This window comes from Cebus imitator, unplaced genomic scaffold (assembly GCF_001604975.1).
Source record: "Cebus imitator isolate Cc_AM_T3 unplaced genomic scaffold, Cebus_imitator-1.0 Scaffold24, whole genome shotgun sequence".
Lineage (NCBI taxonomy): Eukaryota > Metazoa > Chordata > Mammalia > Primates > Cebidae > Cebus > Cebus imitator.
Window position 1 is genome coordinate 31,376 of NW_016107339.1, and position 12,951 is coordinate 44,326.

General features: G+C 49.9%; 1 protein-coding gene and 1 pseudogene across 7 annotated transcripts in view; one reads left to right on the plus strand and one right to left on the minus strand.

The window, feature by feature from the left end:
* Window positions 1-1,547: 1,547 nt before the first annotated feature.
* COLQ (collagen like tail subunit of asymmetric acetylcholinesterase) overlaps window positions 1,548-12,951 on the minus strand; it is a 100,397-nt gene continuing 88,993 nt past the window's right edge. For 3 of the 7 annotated variants that reach the window (XM_017522480.2, XM_037736224.1, XM_037736223.1), the window contains 5 exons: window positions 8,920-9,059; window positions 7,830-7,949; window positions 7,268-7,388; window positions 5,222-5,324; window positions 3,053-3,122 (listed from right to left, as the gene is read on the minus strand). In XM_017522480.2, coding sequence (XP_017377969.1) covers window positions 3,053-3,122; window positions 5,222-5,324; window positions 7,268-7,388; window positions 7,830-7,949; window positions 8,920-9,059 — 554 coding nt within the window. Of the gene's footprint in view, window positions 3,123-5,221; window positions 5,325-7,267; window positions 7,389-7,829; window positions 7,950-8,919; window positions 9,060-12,951 lie in introns of all 7 variants that reach the window. The other 4 variants (XM_017522474.2, XM_017522475.2, XM_037736222.1 and 1 more) reach the window with 3 other exon arrangements.
* LOC119470177 lies at window positions 11,915-12,403 on the plus strand (annotated as a pseudogene).

Genomic DNA, 12,951 nt, shown 5'->3' on the forward strand with positions numbered 1-12,951 from the left:
TAAAACGTGTGACTTTGAATCCTCCCATTTCCTGAGCCTTTCAGAACTGTCCATTGAAATAGCTCAAGACAGGCACAGCCCTAATGTTTCAGGGTCCAGGAAAGAACATATATGGACATTCACATACCAAATGTCTAGGTATTTACATTACAATCAAAGAATAGACTATTTTTGTTGTTTTGCTTTTTGTTTTTTAGAGGTGGGGGGGTGTTTCACTGTGTTGCCCAGGCTGGCTTGAATTCCTGGACTCAAGTGATCCTCTCACCACAGCCTCCCAAGTAGCTGGGACTGCAGGCACATGCCACCTGATATGGTTTGGCTGTATCCCCACCCAGATCTCATCTTGAATTCCCACATGTTGTGGGAGGGACCTGGTGGGAGGTAACTGAATCATGGGAGCAATTCTTTCCCGTGCTATTCTCGTGACAGTGAATAAGTCTCACGAAATCTGATGGTTTTAAAAAGAGTTCCCCTGCACAAGCTCTCTTTCTCTCTTTGCCTGCTGTCATCCATGTAGGAAGTAACTTGCTCCTCCTTGCCTTCCGCCATGATGGTAAGGCCTCCCCAGCCATGTGGAACTGTTAAGTCCATTAAACCTCTTTCTTTTGTAAATTGCCCAGTCTCAGGTATGTCTTTATCAGCAGCATGAAAATGGACTAATAGAAATTCCTGGACTCAAGTGATCCTCTCACCACAGCCTCCCAAATAGCTGGGACTATGGGCACATGCCACCACTCCCAGCTAAGACTCAATATATTCTATTTGTTTCCCTCAAAAAGGATACTTTCATAAAGAATAGAAGGCCAGGTTTGAATTTGGAATTTTAGATTCCACAAAGTCTTGTGGTAGCAAGAGGAGAGCAGGGTCCAGCTCCCCTGCCAGACCTGCTTCTGTTTTTACCCCCTGCCCATCCCACACTGAGAAGAGCCTCATGTGTGCCCATGAGGAAATCCCAGCCCACATTCTAAGCCCCATCTAACAATTTTTTGCTGGCCACCCCCAGGCCTGCATGTCTGCAGGTCACACTCAGGAGAACAGACATGGGCAAGAGGCCTGCAGGTCCAGGAAGCAGGCTCAGGACCACCTGGGTAGGGAACTGTGGTTTCCCAGGTACCTGGAGCATGGTCTAGGAGTGGGGTGTGCAAGCACCAGTGGGTGTGTTACTTTGGCCACACAGACACCTCGCTCTGTGGGGAGGGTAATGGCCAGAGGAGGGCCAGAGTGGGGCCCTCCAGCCTTGGGACCCAGGACAGGGCCTCTCTTGGCCAGGTCCAGGAGTAGTACTAGACCTCCATTCCATCCTCAACAAGGTCCTAAAACTAAGGCTGGGGATGAGGCTGGGCTAGCAAGACTGGGTTTTGTGACCTTGGGAAGTCCATGACATCTCTGGATCTGTTTCCTCCCTTGTCCCTGAAGGAGCTGGAATGCTTCCACATTCCAGAACCCTCCACAGAATCCGGAAGCAGATTTGAATTCAGACTCCTCACTCCATCTGGCAATGTTGAGACACTGGCCCCACCCCACCACGGAAGAGAGAGCCACAGCGGGGAAATGAACTGCCTTTATTTTTTGATTTCCCATCCGGAAACCCCAGTGTGATGGCGGAAGCAGCATGAAAACCACATCTCCCCTGGCCTCGTAGTAAAGGTGAAGGGGACAAGGCTGACCATGTGCCTGCCTCTAAAAACACCATCCTCGGGTTGACATCACCTGTGGGAGACAGGGTCCACCTACAGACACCAGGAGATGGTTCACTGGGTCCCAAGCTCCAGCCTGCTGAGTCCCCAAGACTCAGGCTCATTAAATAGCTTCATACAAAAACCCAGGGGTACCCTCCAGCTGGTAACAAATGGGCAAATTCCACTTGAGGTCTGCTGTGGGGGTGGACCTCACCTTGGAGATGTCTTTCCAAAATAAAACTAAGCCCTACTCCAGAAAAATGGTGATGAGAGGCAGCTCACAGACATGCAGGACTAATGATCTTATCGAACAGGGAGCAGCTAAGGCACACAGGAGGACAAGGCTATGCAATATGCAGACACAAAAGGAAGGCCACAAGGTACTGTCGGGGGTCAGCAGGAGGCAAGGAGGTAGCCCTCCGGCCAGGAACACTCTGCCTAGAGACAGCACTCACAGTGAGCCCTAGATGGGGGACCCAGGCCAGTATCTGTCAAAGGACCAAGGAGACACCAAGAGCTTGCCCAGGTGTAGGCTTGTGCAGGTCACACAGTCCTCGTGAGTCTCCTGGACAGGAAATGGACATGAGGGACATTTGCGAGACAGGGGCCAAAGTACAGAGAGAGCCAAGAGGTCAGGATGGTGCCGGAGATTTTGAAACCACAAGAGCCGCCCCTTTGGGAAACTCTGAGAAGACTCGTCTCTAGCCTCTGCTTGCGGGAAGCTTGGGTCAGGTGGGTTCTCAGTACTTTTTCACAGTTAAGTCTCTTCCTGGGCAGCCACATCCACATCAGGCTGGGCTGGGCTGTGGCCAGTCGCGGGGTCCTGTGGCAGGTTCAAGGCTGTAAGCCACATTGAGAGAACGTGCCCACTTCCCTGCTTAGTGGTCCACAGGCCCTGAGAGCCCTGAGAGCTGGCTGCCCAGGCTGAGTGAGAATGCCTGCTCCTTTTGGAGGCCGGGAGGAGGAGAGGCCTGTACTCCAGATTCCCCAACAAGATCCAAACATACCAAAACAGCCCCGCAGGTCTATGTGTGTCTCACAGTGCTCAGCCACGTTGGCGGCCTGGGTCAGCGACATTCCAGAAGAGGAAGAGCCTTGTAACCGGTTGTTTGGCCGATGGTAGCAATGGGGAACAGTTCTCAGGTTGGGCACGCGGAAGGTTTTCTGGTACTTTGGATTAAGACAGGATGCAGTGGTCCTAAATTCTTCCGGTCACACTGAGTTAACAGCAAGTCTTAGTAGCAGGAATTTGTCCTTGTTTTTGTCACACAAAGATTGGTGGAGACGGGGCCAGGACAGTGCATGGCCAGTTTGATGACGGTGAGAAGCTGCTGCCAGCTCTGTGGGGCGCAGCCCACCTCCTCCTCACAGCCTCAGGTGAAGTAGCGGCAGGGCGTGGAGTCGATGTAGCAGTACTGGGTGCATCGCAGGTCTCCATATGACCTGAGGGAGGCAAAGACACGTTCTAAAAGGCCACCTCTTACCTGCTGGTGACTCCTGGTCAAACCTTATCAAACAGTGGCCAATGGCCAGTGGTTCTATAAAAACTTTTCCCATTCTCATTTGGGGTGAGGCCTGGGGGAGCTGAATCATGTCTCTGGGATTTTTGTCTTGAGCCCCCGCTAGGGGCCTGGGTGGAAGGAGATGGTCACCCTGCTCTTAGCACAGCATCTGTAAGAGAATCACCCCCTTCTCAAGGTCTGAAAGGTTACAATGCGCCATACTGACAAAAATGTCCTGTATCTGCAAAGCTACTGGCCAGATGTGGCTATTGAGCTCTTGAAATGTAGCTACCGTGACTGAATAACTGCATTTTTTTTCCTTTTCTTTGAGACAGAGTTTCGCTCTGTCCCCCAGGCTGGAGTGCAGTGGTGTGATCTCAGCTCACTTCAACCTCTGCCTCCTGGATTCAAGCAATTCTCCTGCCTCAGCTTCCCGAGCAGCTGGGATTACAGGTGCGTGCCACCACGCCCGGCTAACATTTGTATTTTTAGTAGAGGCGTGGTTTCACCATGTTGGCCGGGATGGTCTTGAACTCCTGACCTCAGATGATCCACCTACCTCGGCCTCCTACAGTGCTGGAACAGGCGTGAGCCATAGTGCCTGGCCTGAATAGCTGCATTTTAAGTTTACTTACAATTACTTTAAATTTGAACAGTGGCCTGTGAGTGGGAGCTACCATATTGGACAGTGCAGTTTATACCTCTGTAGGCCAGAATGATCATCTGAGACAGGGTGTTAAACCTCACACGCACAGTCACAAGCGTCCCTCTGAGGTTTCTGGGGAGTCGCTGCATAACCACAGTGAGCGTGGGGGAGCCCTCGGCTCTACTTGATCCTGCACTCTACCTGATCGTCTACACTCTTTTGTCTCAGTGGAGCCATGAAGAGCCAGCTCTCTAGCAAAGGCCTATCAGGGGTCTTCCTTCCTTCAGGGAGAGGGGCACTGCACATACATGGAGTGGGGTCCTGGCCGAGCCTAAACGGGCTTGGAGTCTGGGGGAGACTATAGGTCTGTAGTTCTCCCAGCCTGGTTGAACATGCTAATATGTGAGTGTTAGGGAGACCCCCTAGGAAGAGAGCAGAGAGTGGGCAACGGAGGGGCAGGCATGGCTCCCCAGCCCTGCCAAGGGCCCAGGTCTGAGTCTATAAGAGGAAAAGGTGGGAGTAAAAGCTGAAGAGACTGGACTCAAGGACAGAAGAGGTTGGAGATACCAGTAGGATCCACTCTGGAACCAAGGGAAGAGCAGGGCATGGCCTGGGTGGGAAGGAATGGCCTCCCCGTTTTCCTGAGAACATTGTACAACTCTGATTCTGTAAGGACTGAGGAGACATGTATCTTCTGCACCTTGGAAGGAGCACAGGGGTTACAATCTGGGCATGGAATCAGCGCCTCATGGGATGGTGGCCCTCAGTTGGCTTGGCAGATGCCAGCATGGAGCCAGGACATGTGAAATACTTGTCCTGAGCAACATAAATAGCCACTGAGGAGTCTCAGAAATAACTAGAGGGGTCCTTGGAGGGAGTACTTGCTTGGAGGGGCCATGAGCTTGCAAACTTAGATATTAAGGCTGATTTGATCTCACTTACATTCACAGGCATGCCTGAGGGATGGGCAGCATGTTCCAGGGAAGTCAGGTTAGGGAGACGTACGGATTCTTTGAAATGCGTTGAGACCTTTACTCTCCACTGGGTTTCCCACCTAGGCCCACAGCCCAGGAGACTACGTGATCACAGTGACCACTGGGTTTTGTGGCTGCTCATACAGGGCAGCAGCTGATCTCAGAGACTGCAGTTCCCTTCTGGATCTCGGACAGAGCAGGTGGCTGTGTGTGCCGTGGCTCAGCCTCAGTGGCACGCAGGCAGTGCTGACCAAGAGGGCACATGATGGGCGGGGAGCATGTGTTGTGTCATTTATCACCATGCCTCAGTATCTAGAAGGCACTACGAAATGGAGAGGCACTCAAAATATTTGTGAAGGAAAGAAGGAAAGCAAGGAGGAGAGTGGGAGAAAGGGAGAAGGGGGAGGGAGCCATCCCTACCCAGGGAGATAGGTCTCGCACGTCAGGTAGCCAAAGTCGGAGCCATCACAGTCCTCCACACCCTTATGCCGGTGACCGTCTCCACAGTAGGCACGGTGACAGCCTGAGGGGACATAAGGAGGTGCAGTCCTGAGAAGGAGCAGAGGTGCCAGGCTTGCTTCAGCTTGTAAGGACCATGCAGCCGAAGGGATCCCCCCTAAATGCTGCACTGCTGAGAGAACTTGCCTCCAGTAAGCTTCATACTCCTCCAGGGACTGCCCCTCAGGCTCTGGTCCCACATTGATGTGCTATGGGACAAGAATGAGGAAACCCTGGCTCCGGCCCCGCCTAACCACCTACTAGCTGAGGGGTGGGGAGACTCCAGGCGGTTATCTGCAAAACTGGGACACTGACATGACCTCCACCTCATAGAGCCAGTGTGGGGGTCCTGGGAGTGAGCGCTGGGAGACTGCTGATCCCCAGTGAGTGTGCATGGGGACTCTCATCGGTCAACAGAGAGCTTCTGTGTGACACTGGTGAGCCCAGCCTTGGGTCCCTGGAGAGCCACATGATCTTCAGCAAAGACCTCTGCTCTCACACGATGGGAGGGTCTTGGAGTATGGACCCCAGCATCATTTTCACAGGGCGGGAGAGCCCATTTGCTCCTTCCTAACTGTGAAAGCTCCTATTTAACGCTGTGCACCAGAGGCAGAAGGGACTCTGGGCTGGGCCAGCCTCCTAGGGGATGCCATCCCTGGAGCTGCCGGGAGACAGTGAGACCATACTGAGATAACCAGCAGCATCTCCCGACACCCACTCTGCCCTGTCATCCTTCCCCTGAACTTTTTTTTTTTTTTTTTGAGAGAGTCTCACTCTGTCGCCCAGCCTGGAGTGCAGGGGTGCAACTGCAGCTCACTGCAGCCTTGAACCCCTGGGCTCAAGCCATCCTCTCACCTCACCCTCCTGAGTAGCTGGGACTATAGGTGTGCACCACCAGGCCTGGCTAATTTTTTTAAATTTTTAATTATTTTGTAGAGATTGGGTCTTGCTCTGTTGCCCAGGCTGGTCTTGAACTCCCAGGCTCAAGTGATCCTCCAACCTCAGCTTCCCAAAATGTTGAGATTACAGGCATGAGCCACTGCGCCCAGCCTCCCCTGAGCTTCTTGAGAGGAAGGACCATGGCTTTGCATCCACACGCACCCAGCCCGGAGCCCCAGCCTGGCTCTTTAGAGGAGGGGCTTGAACCACACTCCCTAAATGAATTCTGTGAACAATGGTTGAACCCTTACTATATCCAGATAATCCCTGCACATGTTAGCTAACAGGATCTCCAGGACTTGAGCAGCCAGCACATTTCACAGCTAAGGAAAGTGAGGCTCAGAGCCGTAAACTGCCCCCTATCACCCCACCCACTGTGTGGCCTCTGCCTTGAGCCTGAGGGTGGTTGGTGGTTCTCAGAGCCTACATTCAATCTCTGTTGACACTTCAGCTCATGCTTTCCACCACACTTCCTGGTTTTGTTACTTGATTTAAAGAAGAAAAAAAAAAAGCAAACCTTCCAGAGCTTGCTTCCTACCAGTAAACGCAGCAGCCCATGAGGCTGATGAAAGCTCTGGCTGGCCCAGCTTCCTCTATGGAGGGCTTTGCCACTCGAACTCTACCTGGTAAATGAGCCCTCGTTCAGATTCTTGGCCTCTCCCTTTTGCCTTTCACTCCTCCTTGCAAAGTGACAGCCTATCACCTTTACCTTCTGCACCTGTAACATGGATTTTGCTAAGATGTAGGACTGGAAGGACCTGGTGGCTACATTTTCGGATAAAGAAGGTCTAACTGGGGGAGGACCCTTGACATCCACCCCTGGTGAGGTGCTTGGGTGGTAGGAGAGTTAACATTTGGGCTGAAATTGGGGCAGCAAGGACTAGGGTGGATGGCACAGGACAGCCTGGGTACACCCTTCTCTGGGTCTAGAATGGTCCCAAAGCACCACAGCTGGTGTTCGGGGCTGGTTCCCAGTCCCACCCCCCTGCTGTTCAGGCCTCAGGTCCTCCTGGGCTGGACCTCACTCACTGATGCAGTCGTCACCCACATCGTTGTTACCGTCGTCACACTCCTCCCCAGGCTGCAGGAGCCCATCCCCGCAGGTGCCGCGCTGGTCTACAGTGTAATCCACAGGGTAGAGAGGGGTCAGCTGGCCAAGGAAGCACACAGCATTAACTGGAGCATGGCATGCCCGGGCAGCCGCAGGCAGGGAGGTCACTGGTTCTGGGTCCCACGGCACGGCTGGGTGGCATGCCTTGACCTCCTCCCAGGGGTGGGAAAGATACTCCTTTCTTGTCACCTAGAGCTCTGTAGCTGGATGAATGCTGGGTCACATCAAAATGACAACCTGGCACGCAGGGATGTGGAGACCATCTGGAACCTTGGCTCAGAGAGGGGCTTTTATTTGGGGGTCAGGGTAGGGGAATGGAGGGCTTCTGAGAAACAGTTTGAGGGAGGATGCTCAGCCCTCACATGCAGATAGACTGCAGAAAGCCCTCCCCAGGCCCAGTGGGGTGACCTTCCCTTCTTTTAATGGATGCATCTCTTTCCTGGGCAGGGAGTATGTCCTGAGGTGATGGCCTGGGGGTACCTGGATGGGGAGCCAGCCAAGGCTGTCCTTGAAGTAGAGAGATCTCTGGTCTCTGCGGAAGGCAATGGCGTTTTGGGTATTCAGCCTCTCAAGCTCCTCCTGGTTGTTGACCACAAAAATCTGCCAGAGAACACAATGGTGAGGATTCCAGAAAACAATTCTGCAGGGGACAGGGAAAAAGCTGGCAGAGGAAACCATCTCTATCCTTGGGCTGCTCAACAGTGGGAAGAGGGATTTGCACATTACATTCTAGCATTCCTTCTGAAGTGAGAGGAGTGTCTTGATTCCCACACCTTCTCGATCCAGTTCCTAATGTCGGAGTTTGAAACTATTCACTTGAATTTAACACTTTTAAATATTTAAAATGCTCCCAAGACTTAAATCAAAAGGCAATGTCATATAGTCAAGTAATTTGACATCTGGAAGTGATTCTTAAAATTATCACACTCAAAGATGTTCTTTACAATATTATTTACATTAGCAAAAAGCTTGGGGGTGGCCAATAAACAATATGTTGCTTAAACACCAACACTGATTAAATAAATTGTAGCCCAGTCACACTGAATGGATGATTATGATGAATTGATGTCCAAGGTTTACTTCAAAATAATCCAACACAGGATGGGCCCTAGTGGGTGGGCATAAAGAGAAAACCAGGATACAAGGCTAGCCATGAGTTCATCATTATTCAAGTCGGGTGACGGGTACACAGTGTAATAGTTCATTACACTATTCTGCTTTTACATGTATTTGAAATTTTCTCTTTAAAAAAGCTTAAAATGTTATTTCTAGAGGGTGGAAACATGGCAGGATTTCAACTAAGATAACAAAGTACAGCATTTTTATACAATATAATCTCAACCATATAAAAGTTAGATTTTAAAAAGACAAAGAAAATACCCCCAAAATGGACTCACAATCAAATGGACAATTTGGTTTTCCTCTTTTGATTTTCTCATATTTTCCAATTTCCTATAATGAACGTGTACCCAGAGTCATGAAAGAAAGTAAGGATTTTACAAAGCCCCATAAGGATCAGATGAGAGGTCCTCACGGATAACCATCCTAGACTTCTCCCGGAAAGCCTTACCACAGGAACTCGCGGGGAACTGGGCCCATACATGGATTCCCCGTAGGAAGGGTTATTCACATTCGTAGGGGGTCCGCAAAGACATCTTCCTGGAGGCCCGGGAAATCCTCTTTCCCCTTTGGGTCCCATTATAAGTTGTCCTAGGAAGCAACAGACTGCTGTATTACTAGAGCCAAGGAAGAGAAGACCAATCAACCCAGGGATGTGGGCGATCTATGCAACAGAAAAAAGTTAAAGTCCACAGCATTTCAGGGTATGCCTGAGGGACATGTTAAAGAAATGCTTTTGGCCGGGTGCAGTGGTTCACTCCTGTAATCCCAGCACTCTGGAAGGCTGAGGCGGGCGGATCATGAGGTCAAGAGATCAACATCATCCTGGCCAACATAATGAAACCCCGTTTCCACTAAAAATACAAAAATTAGCTGGGCTTGGTGGCGCGCACCTGCAGTCCCAGCTATTTGGGAGGCTGAGGCAGAAGAATTGCTTGAACCCGGGAGGTCAAGGTTGCCGTGAGCCAAGATCGTGCCACTGCACTCCAGCCTGGTGAGACTCTGTCAAAACAAACAAAAAAATAGACACTTTTGATCCAAGACATGGAGGAGATACGGTGAGAAAAATAGCTGTGAGGAGACAGTTTCCCCCTCCTTCCTGCCTTGAAGACAGGCAAAAATGTCTGGTGCTGCAGCAGCCATGTTGCCAACAGGCAGTCACAAGCATGAGGAGATAAGTCAACATGCAAGAAAAGACAAAAGGCTCATGGGGTCTGGGGCCCTGACAGTGACAGTCAGAGGCTGAATCAAAGCCAGCTATTGTCTACCTCTGGATTTCTTTTTTCATTTTTGTTGTTGTTGTTGTCATTGTTGTTTTTTTGAGATGGAGTTTTGCTCTTATTGCCCAGGCTGGGGCGCAATGGCACGATCTCAGCTCATTACAACCTCCGCCTCCTGGGTTCAAGCGATTCTCTTGCCTCAGCCTCCCAAGTAGCTGGGACTATAGGCATGCGCCACCATGCCTGGCTAATCTTATATTTTTAGTAGAAACAGGCTTTCTCCATGTTGGTCAGGCTGGTCTTGAACTCCCGACCTCAGGTGATCTGCCTGCTTTGGCCTCCCAAAGTGCTGGGATTACAGGCATGAGCCACTGCGCCCGGCCTGGATTTCGTTATTGGAGAAAAACAACGCCCTATTTGTTTAGACCATTATTAACAGAGGGCTTCTTGACTACAGACACATTATTGACTGATGACTAATTATTTCAAACATTTTTTGTTTTTCTCATATATAGAATCTTTTTTTTTGGGACAGAGTCTTGCTCTGTTGTCCAGGATGGAGTGCAGTGAAGCGATCTTGACTCACTGCAACCTTTGCCTCCCAGGTTCAAGCGATTCTCCTGCCTCAGCCTCCTGTGTAGCTGGGATTACAGGTGTGTGCCACCACGCCTAACTTTTGTATTTTTAGCAGAGACAGGGTTTTTGCCATGTTGGTCAGGCTGGTCTCAGTCTCCTGACCTCAAGTGATTGGCCCGCCTTAGCCTCCCAAGGTGCTGGGATTACAGGCGTAAGCCACCACGCCTGGCCAATGTAGGATCTCTACAGAATAATTTCTGGGTGAGGGTTTCTTTCATTTCTTCTGGAAGAAAATAGAATGTTAGTATATGCTCATCCCATTTACCCTCCCCTGGTGCTGAAGAAGTCAGGACATGTCTTGAAAAGATATGATCAGAAAACGTATTCCCTAGCAATGTGGAAAAACGGTGAGGGGAGTACCTTGGCTTTTAAAGGCCCTGATGCCCAGGATACATCCCAGACCAAATTCCACCAAGGCTTCTGAAAACTGAACTGAATGTAGGCAGCATCCACACTTTTATTTATTTATTAAAAATATTTTTTTATCACGCTAGCATAAGGCATGTCTTTTTTTTTTTTTTTTTTTCAACAGTCTCACTCTGTCACCCAGGCTGGAGTGCAGTGGTATAATCTCAGCTCACTGCAACCTCTGTCTCCCACGTTCAAGTGATTCTCCTGCCTCAACCTCCCGAGTAGCTGGGACTATAGGAGCGTGCCACCACGCTTGGCTAATTTTTCTGTTTTTAGTAAAGACAGGGTTTTGCTGTGTTGTCCAGGCTCGTCTCAAGCTCCTGAGCTCAACTGAGCCACCCGCTTTGGCCTCCCAAATTGCTGGAATTACAGGCGTGAGCCACTGAGCCTGGTCAGGCAAATATGTGCCAAGGTTGAGAGCTGGTCCATTCCTCTGCCAGATCATCCTCCCTTCATCCTCCATCCCTCCCAGCTGCCTCTCAACTGCTTTCTGATCTGGGTTCAAACATCATTTCCTTAGGGAAGTCTTTTTGAATCCTCAGACTCTGTCATGTACACCTGGGATACAATTTCATGGTTTCCTGTTCCTTTTCTTCACAGCACTTCTCTGTGTTTATGATTCTATATATTTTGGGATTATTCCATCAAGGTTGGTCTCCAGTAGAATATGGCTCCACAAGGACAGGGCTAGTGCCTGTTTTCATCCACCAGGGCTGACACAAAGTAAGGGCACGGAAAATGTTTGATGATTGAATGAATGAATGCAGACTAACTGGAGAGCAAAAGTCTTCGGAAAAAGCTAGAAGTCACATTCTGGCTGGCAGGAAAGCACCAGAGCAAGAGCCATCCAACAGGAAGTGGGGAAAGAGAAGAAAAGATGGAGACTGAGAAGAAAAATAAGTAAGGATCCCTTCTTTGGGAAATGCAGGGAGGGGTGGGTTTGGAGGCCAGCCAGTTGTTGGTGTCAAGTAGTATGACATCTGGGGCAGCCAGCGGGGGCTGGGAACACAGTTGACAGATCCAGGAGGGCAGGAAATAAAATGACCCCAGGGGAGAGATCCGGCCAGGACACCAGGGAAGCCACTAAAACCAGTGAGGGAGACTGAACCTTCCCAAGCAGATTGACAGGTGTTCCTACAATCAGAATGCTGACAGAGCGAGGGAAGGGAGCTTTGCCAACATCTTATCCTAAGCTATGGTTGTTTGTTCTAACAAGTAATGCAAATATAGTCAGAGTTCAACAGCAGGTTTCCAAGATGCCGCCCAAAGGAAAAAGGGGTTCTGGAAAAGCGGGGAAAGGGGGAGCAGCCTCTGGGACTGACAGTGCTGACAAGAAGGCTCAACGTCCCAAAGGTGGTGGCAGTGCAGTAAAGGTCAGACACAAGTCTATGTGAAAAACATGGCAAAATCATGGAAGCCATGGAAAAGTTAAAGTCTGGGATGAGATTCAATGAAGTGGCTGCACAATATAGTGAAGATAAAGCCAGGCAAGGGGGCAACTTGGGTTGGATGATCAGAGGGTCCATGGTAGGACCATTTCAAGAAGCAGCATTTGCCTTGCCTGTAAGTGGGATGGATAAGTCTGTGTTTACAGACCCACGAGTTAAGACAAAATTTGGATATCATATTATCATAGTTGAAGGAAGAAAATAAAATTATATGAAAGACTGAATACGTTTTATACATTTTATTTCTTTAAAAGGTATTGGGTATTCTTTTGAGCTGGAGTTGCAAGGAAATACAAAAATTTTTAAAAAGAAAAAAAAAAAAAAAGAAATGCAAATATAATTCTGTGGGAAGAGCTCCAGTCTGTGTTCTGGTATTTTCAGAAGAGCCCAAAGAGACAGGGAATCCACCAGCCTAGGAAAATTCTGGGTAATTAAGTACTTGGTGAAATTGAAGTGGAAAAGCTCTGTGATCAAGAATGTGAGGGTGGCATTGGAGCAGCCTTCCAATTGCTCTGTGACCCCAACAAATCCTCCAGAACTGTGGCCTGAGACAGAGTCAGGAGTTGGTCCCATTAGCTGCTGATGAATGGTGGGGCTGAGATTTGAATTCATGTTTGACTTAACACTATGCTGTTCAAAAGACAAACGTCCGCCGGGTGCGGTGGCTCAAGCCTGTAATCCCAGCACTTTGGGAGGCCGAGGCGGGTGGATCACGAGGTCAAGAGATCGAGACCATCCTGGTCAACATGGTGAAACCCTGTCTCTACT